Here is a 20,443-nt window from a genome sequence, read left to right as displayed (position 1 = left end):
TTACCCTTTCCTAGCACAGTCGAGGCAATAAGCAATATAAAGTAATTAGCAAAAACCTTCATCTTGAAATATTCTGTATTTAAATAGCTGGCTTTCTGTATATTATGAAAGACCCGCTTAAAGCAAAAGATTTCTAACCAGTATTTTGAATATTGAGTTTTGTATTGTATATTAACAACAATTTGCATGCAAATTTGCTTCTAACATCTCTTCCAAGAAATAAAAAGACATTATGAGAGATATACTTAGCTGTTCAGGATTACCAGGCCTTAAATGTTATGGGGAAAAGTGCCAAGCAATATCAATGAGGAAATTAAATAAATATATGCTCAAAACAAACTGAAGAACGTTCTATGAAAAACCAAAAGCCATGGGTATGGAAGATCGAGTGCAGCTATATTGGCCAAGTTAAAGTGACTCATTACAACACTTATGTTATACCATCAGATCTTATGGGAAAAGACATTACAAACATCATCCTTGATAGTCTCAGAAGACATACAATATGGTTGTGAGCAGCTATAGTAATTACAATGTACGAAATACTAAGTGCATTTTGATGAAGGAATTTCAGAAGTATTAGAGAGAGTTTATACTTCTCTATTAACAAAATTAATATGAGGGAAAAAAGCTTGTTACAGTTACAAACACCTGCACATCAGAGTTCCATTATCTGAAATTTTGTTTTCCTGAAATTGGTGTATCCTCATGTAAATAGTTCCCCTATTCAAATTAACAGTATACTGTTAATGTTTCCCCATTTAAGCGACCTTTTAAACACACACACACACACACACACACACCCCTACCCCTAAGTTAGGTCTAGCAATTTTCTTCTTATTTTTATCCACTCTTGAAAAATTTATCAGGTGGGCAAAAGAGATAGCTGTAGGACATCATCAAGTCAGCACAAATTACTTAGCAATTACAAATGGGGTTGCGATACGAAGGAGTTGTTCCAGCATGGTGAAAAATCTTCCTTATCTATGTCAGCCAGAAGCTGCCTGTCCTAAAAAGCAAAGGTCCTCATGGAGATGTCACCTGCTTAGCATTTAATGAATTTGTTTAAAAAAGGTGAACTGAAGAACCTGCATGTGTTTTTAGTTACTGCTCTTCCTCTGCTCCAGCACTTTGAATTTTCAGTCGTATCTTGTGGCTTTTCCTCAGATCCACTAGATGGCGAACTCGAGCCTTCTATATCCAACGGGTTTAAAGGAATAACAAATGATATTCCTAAATATTGAACATGTGATCAACGTACATTCGGATAGCAGGGATAATAATTTAAGGATACCTCAACTTCAATAAACCAGAAAACATCAAATTTGAACAGCTTTTCAAAAGAAGGCATTTGGTGAAGACAGCTTTGTTTCATTTTTCATCACTTTTCCAGGTTGTTTGAGGTTATTGAGGGAACTCAAAAGTTCTCTTATCTCATCATATTCTACAGTATGCATTTGAAGTTTTGCGGCTTATTTTTCCTATTTGCTCCTAATCCTTTTCTGGAGTTCTTCTAGCACAACTGACATAATGTGCAATTTAATGGCACGAAAGCTAATTCAACAATATATTTGTTAACAGTTAGGGTTTTTAAGCTATCACAAGACTTTGTTGCTGCTAATGGCACTGGGATATTCAGAAGTAGCAAGTACATGAATGCTGTTATATTATTGGTATTACAGTTACTATTATTACTAAGACCAGTTTAAACAAATTCCTCTATTCCGTTAACTGCAAGGCAAGAGCCCATAAACAATGTAATCATATCTATGTCATTAGCAAATCCCTCTGAACTCAATGGGACTTTGCTCCAGGTAAGTATGTTGAGGATTATACAATGGCTTAGTTTCTAACCTCCCACATTTCCTCTGCAGCCTCCTATATCACATGAAGATCTACTTCTGAAGGTAGGGTACCTTCTCGAATAGGACAGAATGCGGGGACTGCAGCAGGAAGGGAGAATCAACAAAAATCACCTTCCACACAAGTGGAAGTGACTTCTGTTGACAAAAAAGCACTTTAGGAGTCAAATCTATGTATGTTTAGACGAAACACATGAGTGCACTACAAGAACCAGAATATTCTTGGGCGAAGCACGTGCCCTAGGCCAAGGACTATCTACAGACTTGTATATTTTATAAAAGAAAAGATTACTAGATAGAGATTTATTTACAAAATATACTAGGTCTTAAGAACCTTAACCCATCAATTGTTTTAAGAAGAAAACAAACACTACTGATCTAAACACATGGGCTTGTTTTCCATTAATTAGTTTAAAGTTAAATAGAATCACACACACAACTCATTTCATCAGTTAAATTGTCCCTTTATTTATCACCAACTTATAAACCTTAAATTGCAAAAGTTTACAAAAATCTCAACAGGAAAGTAAAGGGGAAAATTATTTATATAGGCCTTACAAAGCATGTGGGCACAGAGTGGGAGGTTCTAATCAAATAACAAATATACACAACTTGTGGCCAACCCATAAATTCACTAAATGAATGCAGTGAAGGTTCTCTGTATAAATGCCAACACCCACCTAATCATCCGGACCTTGCTCTAAATCATCCGGACCTTGCTCTAAATCATCCGGACCTTGCTCTAAAAGCAAATCAGCTGTGGAAGTGGATACCCATTATTACATTAATGAAACGGAGACTAGGGCCATGATCCAGAAGGCCATCAGCAGATGCACATACTGTAGACCAGCCATTTTCAACCACTGTGCCATGGCACATTGGTGCACCGTGAATGGTTAACAGGTGTGCCGCAGGAATTTGGGAAAGAGTCATTTATTAGTAGGGCCACTGCGGGATGTGACAGCACACAGTGTGCCTTGTCAACTGTCAAAAAACAGATGGTATGCCTTGACCATTTCAGTGCCGTGCTGGTGTGCCATGAGATGAAAAAGATTAAAAATCACTGCTGTAGATCAACAAGGCTTTGTTTTAGCTATGCGTAATTTCATCTGTGTTAACACACTCCCGTGTGTAAAGAAGATTCTCAAAATGCAGTATGGCATTTGTCACTCCAGGTTCATGCACAAGCATTCCAACCATAAGTGAGGATATCTGGAAGAGTGGATATGTGGAACAGATATCTGGAACTGTCGCTAGCAGGTGCGGGCCACGCACAGGGGGGTGACACCACTACTGGCCAAAATTTTTAAAATCTTGGTGTTTTCGAATAATACCATCATGTTATATATCATTTGATGTGTAATTTCACGCAGAATGCAATGAAACAAACTGCATTGAAATATCTCTAGCGTATCAAAAGTTATAGCCAAAAAACCAGTGGGGGAGGGGTGATGGTACATCTCCACACCCACCACCTGGGGTGTTGCCCCACCCAATGCATGGGAGGAGGTCCATCATGGGGGTGATGCACTGGCCTCCTGCACAGGGTGACACAAACCCTAGCGATGACACTGACCTGGAATGTGGCCCATCACACTTTATAACCACACTGAAAATCTACACTGAAAATCAGGGAGATATTTTTGTCATGTAAAATCCAAATTGCAAAGCAGGCAAACATTCCACAGCATAATTCAGCGGATCCCTAACTTAACTTGGTCACGGCATCCTTCTTCCACGGCGCCCTGTTGTGGTGACAGTATGCATGAGAATCACATGAAATCTGGGCATGGGCAAGATGGCAGCACCCAGGAGGATCAGTAAGAAGAGGCTACCAGGGACATCCCACGGCACCCCTGTGAGTTTGTGGCAATACCCTAAGACACTGCAACACACAGTGTTGGGAACCACTGCCATAATGCATCAGGTTGATAGGTGAACATTGTTCTACTGAGGGAAGTGATCACCTGTGATTACAATTACCGCCTAGCATAAAGGTGGGTTAAAAAGAAGCTCATCCACGCACTTAGGTCTACCCTCATCACACTTTGACATTTTTAATGCCCTTAATATTGACACTGATTTTGATCAAGGAAAAGCCCCCCCCCCACCCAAAAAAAAATCACTTACCTTATGGAGAGCTGGAGCCATTACTGGCACAAGAAATCCATTATAAATATAGTTTACAAGCTGCTTGCGAATGGAAGGATGTGCCACCTAAAATTTAAAAAAGAGGGGAGGAGCAAGTGATCAAAGAACTTCAGCTGAAAGTGCATCTGGAGTATTATATTCATGCAGCAACTCCAAATAAGTTATAAAAGTTCATAACAATTAAAATAATAATAAACGTCTAAAAAAACCCTCTGAACAAATGAGTGTTTTTTTAATCACACTATGATTGCAATCCCATCCGCATTTATTTGCGAACAAGTCCCAATAAATTCAGTAGAACTTACTTCTAAGTAAATGTTCATTGGATTGGACTTCATAAATTATTTCCCCATTTATGAAGTAAACAAAGAGGAACAAGGTTTCTCAAATGTGCCATTCAATTTAATGAACCAAGATGATAAATTAATAGCTGACAAGTGTATATATTACAGTCTGCTGAGGTTTGCTAGGGTTATTTTAGAGTAGAAAAGCTATTATTAATTTACTGAATTACAGTGTAGCAACTGAGAGATCATCATTTAACTTGGAGCCTTTCAGTATATTAGATGCATTTTCTGGGTGGATTCACAAATAATTCTTGTCTTAACCTCTCTGTCAAAGTTTTCAAGAATATGTATACTGAATGCAGTTACCACAAGCTGTAGGGACCCATTTCTGCACAGCCAGAACAATGCATATGTTTTTTAAAAATTCCCCCCAGACTGAATCCCATGCTTCAGAAAGTGAACAAGGAGAACCTTACTTGAAAATCTCTAAGAGTGACAGATTAAGAAAGGTCAGAGTGAGGAAAGAACAGATTCCTTCTTTACATCCTACAATTAATGATACACAAAAATCAGTGCTTAAAAAAAATTCAAGTACAAGTGAATGATGATTAGCATATCTAAACAAAATATTTGATCCTAATGGGCCAGTGAAGATAGAATGCTTTAACCAAGGATAAGGAAATGTAAGTGGGATGTTGGGATCACAAGTTACCTATTTCATGAGTGCAAGAATTCCCCCACCTTTCCCAACCAGGAATAAAGATTACATTGTCACAACTTAACCATAACTAACGCTAACCAGGACTTAAAAACAGAGGTTGAAATTGGAACCCATAACCTTAACTATGGCTAAGGCAACTGGAAAGGGAAGGAAGCACATGATCCTACAGCCTACTGCCAATTCCTTAGCCATGATTAAGGGATTGGGAATATTTTGTCTACTTAATTCTTATGTGCAATATCTGAGTTTGGAAGACTATTGACAGCACAATCCTACACATGTCTACTCAGAAGCAACGCCCCACTGTGCTAAAAGGGCACTAATTTCCAGGTAAATGTACAGGTTGATCTCGTTATTTGTGGGGGTTCCCAGAACTCATGTGGATGACAAAAATCGCACTAAAGCACATCCATTTAAAAAACAATGTCCTCTCACTCAGTGATTTAAAAATAGCCTTGCTGACCTTTTGTAATGCACACAGAGGCAATTGGTCTCTCTCCAGGCACTTAGAAAGGCTTCACTCCAAGGCATTGACCCTTCCCTTCCCCAAGAGCCCAGCACAAGGAGAGGAGGAAATAATGATTTGCATTCTTTCACATGTTCAGGGGGAAGGGAGGGTTCACTTGCCTGGGAGTGAGGCCATTCTAAGTGCCTGGAGAGAGAATGATTGACGGATTTTCTACCGGCTTCCCTCTCTCCCATTAATGAGACTATTGTTAAATGTCTTTTTTCCTTTGATATAAAGGGCCCTTATTGCTTTGAGATAAAACTGCAGGTGAAAAATCCATGGATAATTAGGTTATACCTATATATGGAATTGTGGCCTAAGACAGTGGTTCCCAAATTGGAGGGTTGTAGTCCACCAGGGGAACTGAAAGTAGATCATTAAGAGGAGTGGCCAAGCACTGAACGTGCCAACAGCATCGCAGCAATTGCACCGCCACCAAAACCAAGGGGTTTCATAACGCGACTGGGAAGGGTCGTGCTGACCATCTGGAGGGTGGGGGAGCTCGCAGCCCTTTCTCCAGGCCTCCCCAATGCTCTGAAAGGCTCCTCGATCTGATCGTGACCCACTTCTGGTTTGCAATCCGAGCACTGCTCCGCTTTCTGAGCAGTGGAGAGCACCGTAGAGGGAGCTGCAAGTCTCCCACACCCTTTGGATGGCCAGCGCAACCCCTAGATGTGTTATAAAACCACTTGGTCACAGCAGTGGCGCCCCACCCCTGCAAATACTTACAAGGTTCCCAACTTCCCTGCAGAAGTTTGGAAACCACTGGCCTAAGAGTGCCACTCAGTGCAACTCACTCAGACATACAAGTTGCTATGCCACTTTCTCATTTTCACTTAGTCATTATGTCACTGGCATGTTACAATATTCACATTTTCTCTCCAAGAGGAATTGCCAGCAACACTCCAAACATCCTTAGGTCTCTAAGGTTGAAAAAGTAAATGGAAACAGACAGCTACAATATATTTTAATACATTCTTAAAGATGCTGTTTACATTGGGCCCACCGTATCCATGGGACTGATACCCACAATTTCAATGAACCGCAGATCAAAATGTACAAAAAAAAATCCACAAACTCTGCTGTAAGTAGAACCAGATCTGGAATCAAATCTCTCTGAAGCACTTGTGTCTTATTTGCCTTGTGCCCACCATTTCCAGCACTTTTACACAATTTACGTGACATTAAATAATTTTTGCAGTTTTAGGAAAGTTATGCAGATATACAACTTTTTGAAAATGTGAATGAAAAACAAGCGTGTTTCTAATCTGCTCTGTACCTTTTAGCTTCACTAATGAGATTGACCAAAAACTACAGATACTAAAGAGGCTTGCTGTAATAAGAGTCATGTGCACAGCATCAAAGAGATATAACATCTGATTTTATCATTAGACTGGAGAACACAGAATCAGAAGACAGAAAATCTAATTAAGAAGTAATCAAGAACAAAGAACACGAACAAGCCAAACAGAATTTAATTTGTGTTCTTCAAACTTACTTAACCTCTTGATCAACTCAACCACAATGAAAAGTGTTCACACCCATTGCAGAAGATTTGTTTTACTCTTAGGAGAACTTGATCACACAGCAGTGGACCTTTTATGACTCAGTGAAGCTCAGTCAAGAACAGTTATTTAGCTTAAAAAGATATTTAACAATTTGATGGTTGAAAGCATGTTAATACTTGCTTAAATTCACAAGATAGTTGTACATATCTGATCATTATTAAATGAAATTGAATAATTGACTAACGGTTTAGTAAAAATCTATTACCAAAGCCCCTACAGATTACCAACATAAATGTTAAGTGCTGTTTCATGGGTAGGTCCAGAATTGTACAACCTGGGTAGGCCCACTTAGGTCTAGTATCGTACTACCTACCTGAATTACTGCATTGCAGAATTCCAGGGAGTTCATAAATTGGACAAGAGCTGGAGAAAGGAACCAGTCATCTTTCAGCAGACAGTGCCATTCTTCTCCTTTGTCTTCCAGCTTTGCAGGCAAAGATGAATAAAGGCCACTTAAGCCTGTTGCTAGCACCTGCATTAAAAAAAGACACAGAGACAAAAAAAGAGCACAACAGCTTAAACAAAGTATCACATGATAATGAGTGATAAGTAGCAGAATAAAAAGATTCATTCAGCTTTCAGGAAATAGTTTTTAAAGTCCTGTAATAAGATATTATTTTGTCAACAGCTGATAATATGCAGAAAGCATTGGACAATCTACAGGTTACAAAAGCTCCCCAAACAGTGCCAACAGCAGGTTTTACACATGGATAATGTCTTACAAGAATATTTCTAACTATACCAATATAAAAATAGAGAAAACCACTGCTCTCTTCTTATGCAATTAAAATATCAGACACAAGCAATACATCCAGCCAATCTGTTTTAAAGTACTTGGCATAAACTGAGAAGTATTACTAGTTCTTTTTCAACTCAAGAAAGCTCCCAAGAAGCTGAGCTTTGAGAATCTCAAAGAAGCCAAAGACAAGAACTCTTCCAGAAGTCTATTATTTACAGACATAAATCTCAATTGCAATATATTTTACTGTTGAGATGAACATCCAACCAACCAGTATATAGAATTTTCCTAGGTAGAACAGGAAAGCAGATTCAGTGCTCAAATTATTGGGGAAAGGAAGAGGGGATCCTTAATGAAATCCAAAAGACCAACCCCGTGATTCTGCCCTACTCCAATTCTGGCAAAATAATGGATTGCCTATAGCTTTCTAAACAACAACTATTGTTCTGGTGTAAATTTCTGCACTTGACACTCTTCCTCCATCACACACTCTGCCTATCTGCTGTTGGTGCACTAGCTGCTACCACTGCTACTAATACATACCCAGGCAGGTGGATCCTTTGAGCTCAGGCCAAGGGTTGAAACTCACTAAACTGGCCAACCGCTGACACCACCCTGCTAAAGGGGGCACTTGGGTTCATTCCAGCACTGTAGTTAGGAGAGGCAGCCACCTAGCTGAAGTGATGGAGATCTGAGTCTGTTCAGTTTCTGAAACAGAGACTGCCTAGAATACTACACATGCGTGATATGAACTAACTTTTGCACATATTCCTTTCAAAATCAATGCAAAGACATGACCAAAATAAACTATTATCAATCTTGAAATTTTAGTTTCTCAAGAGCCAGTTAAATCCATCCTCCTTGAAAATCATTTTGAGTAGAGATTATCACTCTGATTTTCCAGAGGTGTTGAAAAGCAACAGTATTTTTTCTGATTGACAGACAAAATAGGCTGCCAGCCTTGCGCTTCCTTGCAATAGTTGAGAATGTTTTATCCTTACTGACTACTTATTCCACCACCTGAGCCACAAATAATAGAATCATGGGAGGAATAAAGACAGTCTCTCAGTGTAACGTTTTAGAAATAATTATAACATCTACGTATGGTTGGCGCAGTTTAGTCACAAAGACAAAAAAACACAATAAATGCACCAACAATTTCTCCTCCTCCACCACAAGACTAGCATAGAATTTGTCAACAAATGACAGACTGGGCTGGATCTAATACTTTGAATACATATTGTGTCTGATAATCTGGAATAATGACTGGGAGAGATTATCCATAAGGTACATCTAACAATATCTCTCTCTGCCTTCCCCAGCTGGAAAAGGTGAATATTTTGAATTGGTGCAAGGCTGGACAAGGCACACAATCTGAAATTAAATCCAGATAAGGTGGAGGTTCTCCTGATGAGAGGGATCGTGGGATGTCCTGTTCACTTCCCTTGAAGGATCAAGTCCACAGTTTAGGAGTACTGCTGGACCCTGAACATCCAGGCGATCACTGCAGCCTGCAGTGTGTTTGCCCAGCTTTGCACCGCCTGTGCTCGTTTCTGCCTCAGGCAGACCTGGCCAAAGTTACTGATGCCTTAGTGACATCTCAGCCTATTGTAATACACTCTACATGAGGCTGCCTCTGAAGACTGTATGGAAACTTCAGCTGGTACAGAAAGCAGCAGCAAGGGTTTTGACAAGGGTGAGGCTTTATGATTGTGCCACACCTCTGTTACTGAAGCTGCCATTACATGCAAGTTTGTTTCCAGGCACAATGCTAAGTGCTGGTTTTGCCTTTAAAGCCCTAAATAGCTTAGGGCCAAGGTACCTGAGGAATTGCCCTTACCCACATGAATCTGTTCAACCTGCAAGATCCTTGGCAAAGCTTCCCTGCAGGTTCTGTTACTGCAAGTCTGAAGGATGCTGCAAAAGTAAGAAGGCTTTTGCTGTGGTGCCCCCTCAGCTGTGTAACACCCTGCCTTGGAAGTGTAGCTACCTCTGCTTTGGATTTTTTTTCCCTCCAAACAGCTGAATGCCTTGGTTTTTCCTCAGACCTTCACCAATTTCCTTATAACTTCGTCCCCTTGTCAAGTTCCCTCCTAGCTGGACTGTTTCTATATTGTTCTTCTTTAGTTATTTCTGGTTGCTTTCATTGTATTCAGGTTTTTACACTTTTCATAAGCCACCCTGAATCCTTGTTGAGAAGAACGCCTTTACCCTTTTAAGACATAAAGCTACATAGAAACAGTCACATGGCTAATGGCATGTACCACGTCAACATTTCCCTCTGAAAAGCCATTTCTACATGCTAACTCTCTGCACTCCTTCAGCAACATCTAACGCAACTCACTATGCAGCTCTTCTCAATATTGAGATACTCCTGAAGGCAGTTGTTTCTGGCACAGGAACTCTCCAAAAAAGTCACAGAGACACACATGGGCATGCCACCTAAGCCAATGTAGCAAGGGAATGGGGTGTCAGTGGGCTGAAGCAGCCTCCTACAGAAAGTTTACATGTAAACCAGGGGTGTCCAAAGTTTTTGGAGGTGTCCAAAGTTTTGGATGTGGCAGGAGGGCCACATCATCTCTCTGACACTGTGTCAGGGGCAGGGGGGGGGAAAGAATTAATTTACATTTAAAATTTGAATAAATTTACATAAGTTTACATAAATGAATATACTAAAGATGAACTTATATGAACGAATGAAGGTCTTGCAATAGCTCAATGCCTATAAAAGTCCTTGCACAAAGCAAGGCTGGCCTTTCCTTTGCTGCCACTATTGCATCAGAGATGTGAAACAGCAAACAGTGGAGGGAACCCTCATCCTACAGCTCACATGAGAGGTCAAACAGTCACCCTCATGCTGAGAGCAGTTATATCAGGCCAGTGCAGGCTCCAGCAAGTCTACAGAGGGCCAGAGGCTCATTGGAGACTGTGGGCTCCCTAAGGGCCGCATTGGGAGTCCTCAAGGGCTGCAAGTGGCCCCAGGGCCAGGGTTTGGGCACCCCTGTAACCAATCAAATTAACTGTATTCAAACATCAAAAACCAGGTTCAAGTTTTGCACAGGGTCCAAGTTTTTTAGTATGACAAAATTTTCCTTGTTGATATTGGGGCTTACTTTTAAAAGAGTCCACGTCCCTTATTCTTATGAAGAAAATCCTGAAATGTTCAATGCATTGTTTCTCAAATAAATCACAGCAGTTATAGGAATATAGCAATACTGTAATGAGGATTGCTTGGAAATCCACAATTCTACAAGGACCAGCCTATTTTTTTCAACTACCACAGTTCAGGTTGGCCCAAAAGCAGATATTGTGGAATTTACTAACTGTTGAATGTTTCATTCTGCAATCTAGCTAATCATTTTAAATTATAGGGGAGGGATTTTAACTAGCTGTATAATATCCTGCCTAGTTTTATTTTAACCAAATTAAAATTATGATTTTATTGCATCCCTTGAGAAACGACACTAAGAAACTCTTTAATCTTTCTGTGTTTTTGCCCAATGGAGTATTGGATGCCTGTTAGATCCTTGGGGCATCGTTCTAAATTTTCCAAAAGCACTAAACTCAAGATCAAACTCTCAAGACCCACAAAATTATGGGTCTTTCCGAAAGTCCTTATTCTGAAGTGAATAACCCTCAGGAGTGGACTGTAATATTTTATTATAGACTTGGGCAAGCTACTCCCATGGCTGATCTGACAGTAAAACACTAAGACACTCATTCTAATTAGGAGTATGTTTTGTCAATCATGGCCCCCTACTGTTTGAAGGTTAAAACAGTTGCCTTTAATCTTCAGAGTAAAAAGCCTTTCAAAAAATTAATTGGCAAATGTAATTATGGAAGATACAGCATGGATCTAATAAGGGTATCTACCTTGGGGACGGTTTTTTAAAAGTGAGTACGCTTTAGATGTATCCATATAAATGAAGTCAATAAGAACCTTTCTGCAAGAAACTTAAAACCCAGTGCTTGCAGTGTAAGCAAATGTTTTGAAACTTGTTCTAGTGGGTTATTAGAAATAGAATAAAAGTTATTCATAGTATGTTACATAACTATTGCATGCTGTGTTCTTCATGCCCTTCCCTGGAGAATATTAAAATATTGTGTGAAAGGGATTGTGGTCACAACTGTACTTATTAAAATGTTACTTAACTATAAAGGCAATGTTTAGAGTCTAAAACAACCTTATACAAAAAAAAGTGAACACTATATATTAGTGGTTCCCAAAGTCCTATTTGAACTTTTAAAGTATTTGCGTGGGGAGGGGGGGGGAGGCTCCAATGGTGTCATAGCAATCACAGTGCCGCTGGGAGCAAGAGATTTTCAAAGTTACCTGGGGGTTGCGCTGGCATCCAGGAGGGTTCTGGAGGCTCGCAGCCCCCTCTGCAAACTTCTGTACTGATCCTAATCGCACCAGTTACAGATCTGAGCTATTAGGAGCAGTGAAGAGGCTTGCAGAGGAGGCTGCGTGCCTCCAGGGCCCTCCTGGACACCAGCACAACCTCCCAGGTAACTTTGAAGACTCCTGGCCATCACCGCAGTCACTGTGGAGCCGTTGGGGCACCGATTTCTGGGCCATTACCTTTAAGGGGAATGGCCCAGTTTTGGTTCCCCACTGGGTCGCGACCCATCAGATTGGGATCCACTGCTGTATATTATGGTGGTATTCACGGTGCTGCCTATGGAAGGAGTTTTAGCAATGACAGTGTTTTACAAAGTTCCACAAGCTTTCACAACTTGTGGAAGAAGTAGCAGAATGAGCACATGAAAGAGACGGTACACTAAGACCGCAATTGTATGTACTGTTACTTGGGAGTAAGCCACACGGACTACAATGGGACTTATTTCTGAGTAGACACACATAGGATTAGGGCAGTGGTTCCCAAACGGATGGGTCACGACCCACCAGGGGAATCAGAAAAGAAATCAGCAGCAACACAATTGCGATAATCGTGGTGCTGCTGCTGGGGAAGGAAGAGTATTTGAAACTTACCTTGGGGGGTCTTGGGAGCCTGCAATCCCATGGGCAACCCTGCAGATAGCTCCAAAATGCTTTGAAAAAGAAAAACAACCACTTCTGGTTTCACAATGGTTTTTTGGGGACAACACAAAAGGTGTTTTTTTTTTACTTTTTCAAAGCATTTTGAAGCTTCAGGGAGGTCTGCAGAGGGGGTCATAGGCTCCCCAGACCCTCCAGAGAACCATAGCAACCCCAAAGTAAGTTTAAAATACCCTTCGCTCCCCAGCAGCAGTATGATCATCCCGATCATGTTGCTGCTGTGCCCCCTCCCCCACAAAAAATTACAGGGTTCCCAAAGTCCAAGTAGGCTGGCAAGACCAAGTAGGACTTTGGGACCCACTGAATTAGGGTGTAAATCCCCTTCTGAGAGGCCAGGTTCTGGAGATCCATACATAATTTGAAACTGATATAGTTTAGAACAGCCAGTTCTTGCCAGTCCAGTTGCTATTGTGCCTGCATGTCTCTGCAAAAGTGCTAACACAGCCATCCATAAGTCAGGGAGTGTGCATAGTTCTGCTAGGAGAAGTGCACCTCTGAACAGAGATAAAAGAAGGAAGTTAACAACCTTGCACAATGTCCTTCCACTCCCTCAAGAACATTTCCACTAATGGATAACATCTCTGGTCACCACCCAAGAAGATAGAAAGGAAAGCATTTTTAAATATTTAAACTCATGTGTGTAACCATAGGGTGTGAATTAGAAAGGAAAATGGCTTTTACAAACATGTAATGGAGTGAGAAGCAACCATGCTAAATGGAATGCCAAGTTCTGAATTCCTAGAGGAATTAGCAAGTTACCTAAGGGTACAAAATTATGTGATTTAAAAAAAAACAACACCAGACATAGTACAGTTCCTGTCTAGGACACATAAATTAGATTAGTCAATTTTGTGGCAGTAGGTCAACAGATTACAAGAACAAACAAAGGTAGAATCCTGCACTAATACAGAAGTAGGCAGTGTGAAGCTGATAAGGTTTTCAAGAGAAATATTGCTTAAGCAGGGTACAAAGGAAGTATGCTGTGTAAGAATCATCACCTTAGAGTGTAATATTATGGAAGCCTGGGCAAATTGGCAAAAATGTATATTATTATAATAGAGGGTAAGGTAAACGAACAAAGAAAAGGGAACAAGTAGTTCTTGGCTACTTTGAATTCAATATGATTCAGCCCTCTATCATACTTTGGGCCCAATCGTATCCAACCTTCTAGCACCAGTGCAGCCGCAATGCAGTCCCAATGTAAGGGAGCAAATGTTCCCATACGTTGAGGATGCCTCTGTGACTGCCTCCCCACCACAGGATGCAGTGCATGGCCCATTGGCACAGTTGCACCGGCACTGGAAAATTGGATAGGATTGGGCCCTTTCTTAATCAAATACAGGAAAACACACAGTTGAATTGGCTTTAAGCCATTTCTGCCCATATACGCAACAGGGACCAAGCGTGTGCACCTGTGGGCTGGACAAAAATGGATTAAAAAGAAATCCAGCCAAACAAACTTGGAAAGTGAAAACACAATCACCTTGGAAAGGGAGGGAGGGGAGAAGCAGAAGAAAAATTTATGAATCTCAGAGGAATATAACAGAGTTATCACATTTAGGGCCTAATCCTATTCTTCCCTAGTGCTCAGGGCTAAGGCGGCACTGAAATGGCCACCACTATATCCTATAGGGTCAAGGAAGCAGCTGGAGTTCTTTTCAGGGTAAGGGAACAAAGGTACCCTTCCTGTCAAGCAAGGGCAGCTCCAATGGGTCTCTTCAGATCTGTCTGTGCTGAGTGGGTAAAGAACCAAGGAGACCAGGGTCAGGTTTTTCAGCTCAGGAGGGGGCAGTGGATTAGGCAGCGGACTTCACCGGTATCACCACCCCCTCTCCCAGGCTCAAACTGCCCTGCGATCCACACCCCCTCCCCCCGCCTTCCCTCCACCCTGAAAAGCCTCATCAGCCGTCAGCACAAAACTTACTACTCAGCACTCCAGTGATGCATCATTCTCCCACTGAAGCCCAGCGCCAGTCAGCCTCAGCGCTCTTTAGTACTAGCACTTGAGTGCCTTACAGCATGTTTTGTGACACTCAGAGCCAGCAGTAAAACTGGAGCGTGCGGAGGTAGCCTGATAGCATTTTCTAGCAATCAGGCACCCCAATCCTAATGTTTTATTTTTAAAATGTGTGTAGTCTTTTAATTTACATGGACTAATTTAAAGATAATGAGACCCAAATGGCCACCTAAATATGATAGTGTCCCCATTAAATAGCATACATTTAATCCATAATTTATTCATTTGTGACTCAATTAGTCTTCTGTCAAAAAAGCAAATTATAGTACTGCAATGGCCGCAATTCAATGAAGACTGTTATAAATGAAAAAGACCGAAACCTTTTTAAAAAGCACATTACAAAATTTCTTCATAGATTAGCTGGGTTTATAAATACATTATGATATGTACTTCAGAAAATCATTTGGGTGGCTTCCTGAAATTGGTTCAGGAGTATATACCTTCAGCACTGCCACCTGCAATCTCTAAATAATAATTATTGTGCACATCAGCTGCAATTTCATGCACACTTTCTCGAGAATAAGCCCCACTGAACATAGAGTGACTTGCATCCGAGTAAATACAAATAAAATTGCACTGTCGGTAAATTCAGTTTTGATTTGTTAAAAATTATTCTCGGGGGGGGGGGGGGAGATGAAAATGTGACCATTTTTTTAAATGCAACTGTAATCTGTCTTAGGCAGGGAAGCAGAGAAAGAACTCACCGGACAAAAATAAGTGTTCTCTACTATATGATTAGCAACCACGTTGTTTTCTGCAGAAAGTGACATGATAAAGAGCAGTGCATCACGAGCCTGTTGACCTACAGTCCCTTCTCGATGGATAAAAGGAATCAAGAGTGAAAAAATTAGGAAGTTTGCTGCTCCTTGGTCTTCACTAGTATGGAAGAAGAGTTCTAAAATGGATGGGTCTTTGGCTAGGATGGAGCACAGCTGATTCAGCAGAACTACCAACTCTGCTTCCACAGCTGGTGTAGAGGTCCCCGAGCAAGAGCTGAGCAACATCATCAGAGGTTTCAGGATGGGTTTGTGGTGCAGGAGGGGCTGGTAGGACTGCGTGACTAACATTTCATACATCTTCAGTTGCTCAATTTTCATCTCATCAGTGAACTCTCGTCTGAGACTCCAGAGGAAGAGTTTCTCCATGATATTCTCTGTGACCACAAATTCCAAGATGGGACCCATCGCAGCATCTTTTGATTGTTCTTCAATTAGCAAGAATAGCATATGCTCTACATAATTCTGCACCGTGCTGGCTTCATCTGGAGGAATCGCACCATATTTTGCCTGGATGTTTTTCAAGGGGTCATGTTTCTCCAAGATTTTCACAACCTATGGAAAAGTGAAAAAGCATACAGGTTCACAGCATACAAAAGAATATATTTTAATCCCAATCCTACCAATTTTTTCCCACTTAACTCTTCACAATTGCTAGATTTAATCTCCATTTTAAGTCCCACAATAAATACATGTATTGTATAAATAGTAGCAGAGAAATTAAGAGATTAAAATAATTTGCTTATGAATTAACATCTGGAAGGTTAGGAATGTGAATTATTTCCCTTGGCAGAGGAAAGTCAAAACACAGCATATTACACTGTGCCAAAGCTCTGCATCCATTCCTGCCCAGCGTAACCCTACCTTTTTCAATGCGTTATACTACGGTTTTGCAGGAACAACCAGTAGCCATATTTCTTGTAAGTAATGGTGACTGACAAGCCTTTTTATTTATTTAGCATGTACAAAAAGACACAAATGTACACGGTGCTGGGTGCCTGCCAGAAGACTATAACCTGGGCCAGTAATATGGTTCTAGTAGAGGACTGATAGCAAGAAGACTCAGATCTTCTTGGCCAACAAAAAAGATCAACAAAGGCCAACAGAAAAACCACACATTTTTGATGGTGAGTGCAATCGCCTCTCCCACTCTATCAGACTGGCTTGGATGAAGCTTTGCCTGCTCCTTGGGAAATTCCATGGGCATTTCCTTGGGAAATACCACACCTTCCTTGTATGCTACATTTGAACAAAAGCCACCTCCTAGCAGTTTCCTGGCTTGGGAAACATAAGCTTATTAGCAACACAACAGAAGGATCTCCAGCTCTAACTATCCTCACCGACTCCACGGCCAAACTTATTTCCAGAGTTATGCTAATGGAACAACTGGACTCCTGAGCCAGCTGCCGCTCTCTCAGCAAAGTGCAAAGGTTTGCACTGGAGATCAGCCATCAAGTCACAAAAGGGAGTTCCTTGATGACTCATTCCACAAAAGATCTCATAGAATTCTGCAGAAGAAAAAGGCATAAAAACCTGGGTCACAGGACCCCCACATGTCTTCGTTGTTCATTCTAACCTGCTGTCAGTCTGCCATTAATTGACCCACTGGTACTACATTAAGCCACTTCCATCTGAGCTGCAAATCAAGGCCCACCATGTCAAGCAGCCATCAAGGATTGGTACCACCTTACTCCTTACATTCCCAACTTATTCCCTTCATTCACTGAGCAAGCAAAGTTGCTGTGCCAGTGTGGGAGAGACATCCTTATGGACTGCCTTGCAATGCACTCCTTCCCCTGGGAAAGCAACTCTGGCTCTCCTGCTCTGTTTCCCACCCTCAAACCAGCTAGGGCTACTACATAACTCCTCGGCTTGCTTTAGAGCCTTCTTCCTGCCTTTTAAACCCCAGGAAATTTGCCCAGTCTCGACCCACAACTCCTGCACTGCATCACACCCCATCCAACAAGAACAGACTTGTAATCTCGGTCTTTGGCACAGCCTCACCATCATCCCACAAACTCCCCACTATCTTTCCTTACCTATCTAGTGTGCCATCAAATTGACGATGTGCCATTACTTTTATCATTTTCCTCCTTTGAGGGAGTCCTTGTGAGTGTTTATCTTGGCTTCTGTTTTGATTCCTCTTCCCTGTTATTGATAAATTATTCCCACAATAAGAGTTTGTTTATTGCACCTTTCACTCACACCTCGCTCTTTTTTCTCCACTGAACCACAGAGCTGTGCCACTGGCCACTACCCTGGATTCCAGCAAACAAGGTAATTTTTGGCCATGTGCACATGTTATGCATGTTTAAAAGCACATGCTGTAACAGTAACCAGGTTTAAATACAAGGCCAGCAAAGTCCACTCTGCTGTCCAATTTAAACAGACAATGCCTCTTTGATCAATTCTGAAGTGGGAAAAGGAGGAGAGAATACAGAATTGTTATTCAGTAGCAGAACGTATAAAAGCTTGCATTATATAATAGGTTAATCCCTGATGCCTACACACTGAAAAAATCTCAGGAGGAAGAAATCCAAATGCCTGAAAGCCTGCAGACCTTTGCCAGTCCAGACAATTAAATATGTCATTGTCTGACTTGGTAAGAGGCATCTTCTTTACATAGGCTGCAAACCCAAATAGAAAGGCTGCTGAAAACCTGCTAGTCAACAGGATTTAAGCATCCTCAACTGTGCAGGACTGCAGCCAATGCTAATATACCTGAAGCTGTCTCTTTACATCCAAAAACATGAGCTTCAAAATGTGACAATCATATTCCAGATTCTGTTTCACTTGCAGCAGCAGAACCTTAATCTCCCAGCTCTGTCCCTAGCCCATTCATCATACTGAGTTATGTCCTTTCATTGCAAACACAAAGTGCTGGTAACTAAATAATGGACTAGTACAATTCTACAGGTCTCCAAAACATGAAAAAAAGTGCTTTGGTGCCAATGGACATACAAGCTACTTCTGTACTGCAGTATTTAAGATATACAATCCCTCACTTGACCCCATATTTTATTACTACTGTTTAAAGTGGATTCCTGCCAACACAATCAACTTTAAAAATCAATACAAAAGAAGCTCTCCTGAGCTGCATTACCTGGGCCCAGTGGGTTTTAAACACAATCATGCATGTTTCTGGGTCGACTCCTTCCAGGCTCACAGCCTGATGATTTTTCTTGCCACTCATACCCGTGGACATCATAAATTCTTCAAAGGTCTCTTCTACTAGGACATGTTCAATTTCCTTTGTGTTCTGTGTAGCAAATCACTGCATTACAAGTGTCATGCTGACCAGACATCTTTTGACCTGCAAAGATATCACAAACAGAAAAATAATTCTAGCAAGTAAGCGCACACGGTTTCATAAGAACGCAAAAACAATGAAAACGAAATTGGATCAATTAATTGCTGTTGATGGGGAGAACAAATTGTTGTAGGGATAGTGACCACCATCATTTGACTTCATTGCCCCCTCATCTGCAGCCACAGACCCTCCTGCCTCTAGAGCAGGGGTCTCTAAACTTTTCAGTCAAAGGGCCGCATCAAATAGCTGGCACAGTGTCGGGGGTCAGAAAAAAAATTAAATATAAAATTTAAATAAATACATTAGAGATGGAACTTAGATGAATGAATAAATGAATGGGCTCAAATGTCCAGGACTTCTTCAAGAATGAACACAGCCCAAGAAATAAAGCACACGCTTAAATGGACCCCCAATCCCCCATCCCACAAGCACAACTCTGGTTGTGTTTAGTCAACTGGGCCAGAGGCGCTCAGGGGATCAGAGGCTGGCTGCAGGCCGGATAGAGGCTCACTGCGGGCCGCATCTGGCCCCTGGGCCAGGGTTTGGAGACTCCTGCTCTGCACTTGTGGCCCTCATGGCCTCAAGATGCGGCCTTCAGGGAACCCCCAGTCTTCAATGAGACTCTGGCCCGCCGGAGATTTGTTGGAGCCCACACTGACCTAACGCAACTGCTCTCAGCATGAGGGCGACGGTTTGACCTCTCACGTGAGCTGTGGAATGAGGGCTCCCTCCACTGCTTGTTGTTTCATGTCTATGATGCAGAAGCGGCAGCAAAGGAAAGGCTGGCCTTGCTTTGTGCAAGGCCTTTTATAGGCCTTGAGCTATTGCAAGACCTTCATTCATTCATATAAGTTCATCTTTAATACATTCATTTATGTAAACTTATGTAAATTTATTCAATTTTTAAATGTAAATTAATTCTTTTTTTTCTCCAGCCCCTGACACAGTGTCAGAGAGACGATGTGGCCCTCCTGCCAAAAACTTTGGACACCCGTGCTCTAGAGTGAAAGATGTCTCTCACAATTGCCCAATAGGAATTGAACAAAAACAAACAAAAAACCAAGAGGACTACATTTTGTGGTTGGGGAAGGAAGGAATATGGAAAAGAAGAAATCTGCGTTTGCTAATTATGTTACATGTTCTCTTTCAAATGCCCAATCAAAAGGGAAAAGAATGAGTTGTATTAATGAGTTGTGAAGACAGGTTACATTCTGAGATATCTTAATGAAAACCAGGCACAAAAACAGGCTTGATATTGTAGTACTGCAATCAAACTTAATTGCACTTTGTGGAGTTGCTCAAGAAGTCTATGTTTCAGTTATGGGTACTTTACAATCAGTTTTTAGAAAGAGGCTTGTGATATTCATTTTAAGAAAAAAATGTGAAATCAGTGCATCAGAGAATCTACTAATATATTTGAAACACACATTATAGTGGTTGTAACC

At 41.2% G+C, this 20,443-nt stretch overlaps 1 protein-coding gene across 1 annotated transcript in view; it reads right to left on the bottom strand.

The window, feature by feature from the left end:
- The window catches only part of FHIP1A (FHF complex subunit HOOK interacting protein 1A), a 113,447-nt gene that overhangs the window by 42,336 nt on the left and 50,668 nt on the right, over positions 1-20,443 (bottom strand). The window contains exons 2-5 of the mRNA XM_066632979.1: positions 18,792-19,001; positions 15,617-16,243; positions 7,411-7,569; positions 3,993-4,079 (exon numbers count right to left, since the gene is read on the bottom strand). Coding sequence (XP_066489076.1) covers positions 3,993-4,079; positions 7,411-7,569; positions 15,617-16,243; positions 18,792-18,896 — 978 coding nt within the window. The 5' untranslated portion in view covers positions 18,897-19,001. The remainder of the gene's footprint in view (positions 1-3,992; positions 4,080-7,410; positions 7,570-15,616; positions 16,244-18,791; positions 19,002-20,443) is intronic.

This window comes from Tiliqua scincoides, chromosome 6, assembly GCF_035046505.1.
Source record: "Tiliqua scincoides isolate rTilSci1 chromosome 6, rTilSci1.hap2, whole genome shotgun sequence".
NCBI classification, from domain to species: Eukaryota; Metazoa; Chordata; class Lepidosauria; order Squamata; family Scincidae; genus Tiliqua; species Tiliqua scincoides.
The sequence above is the reverse complement of the archived record's forward strand: the minus strand, read 5'-3'. Positions and strand labels throughout refer to the sequence as shown.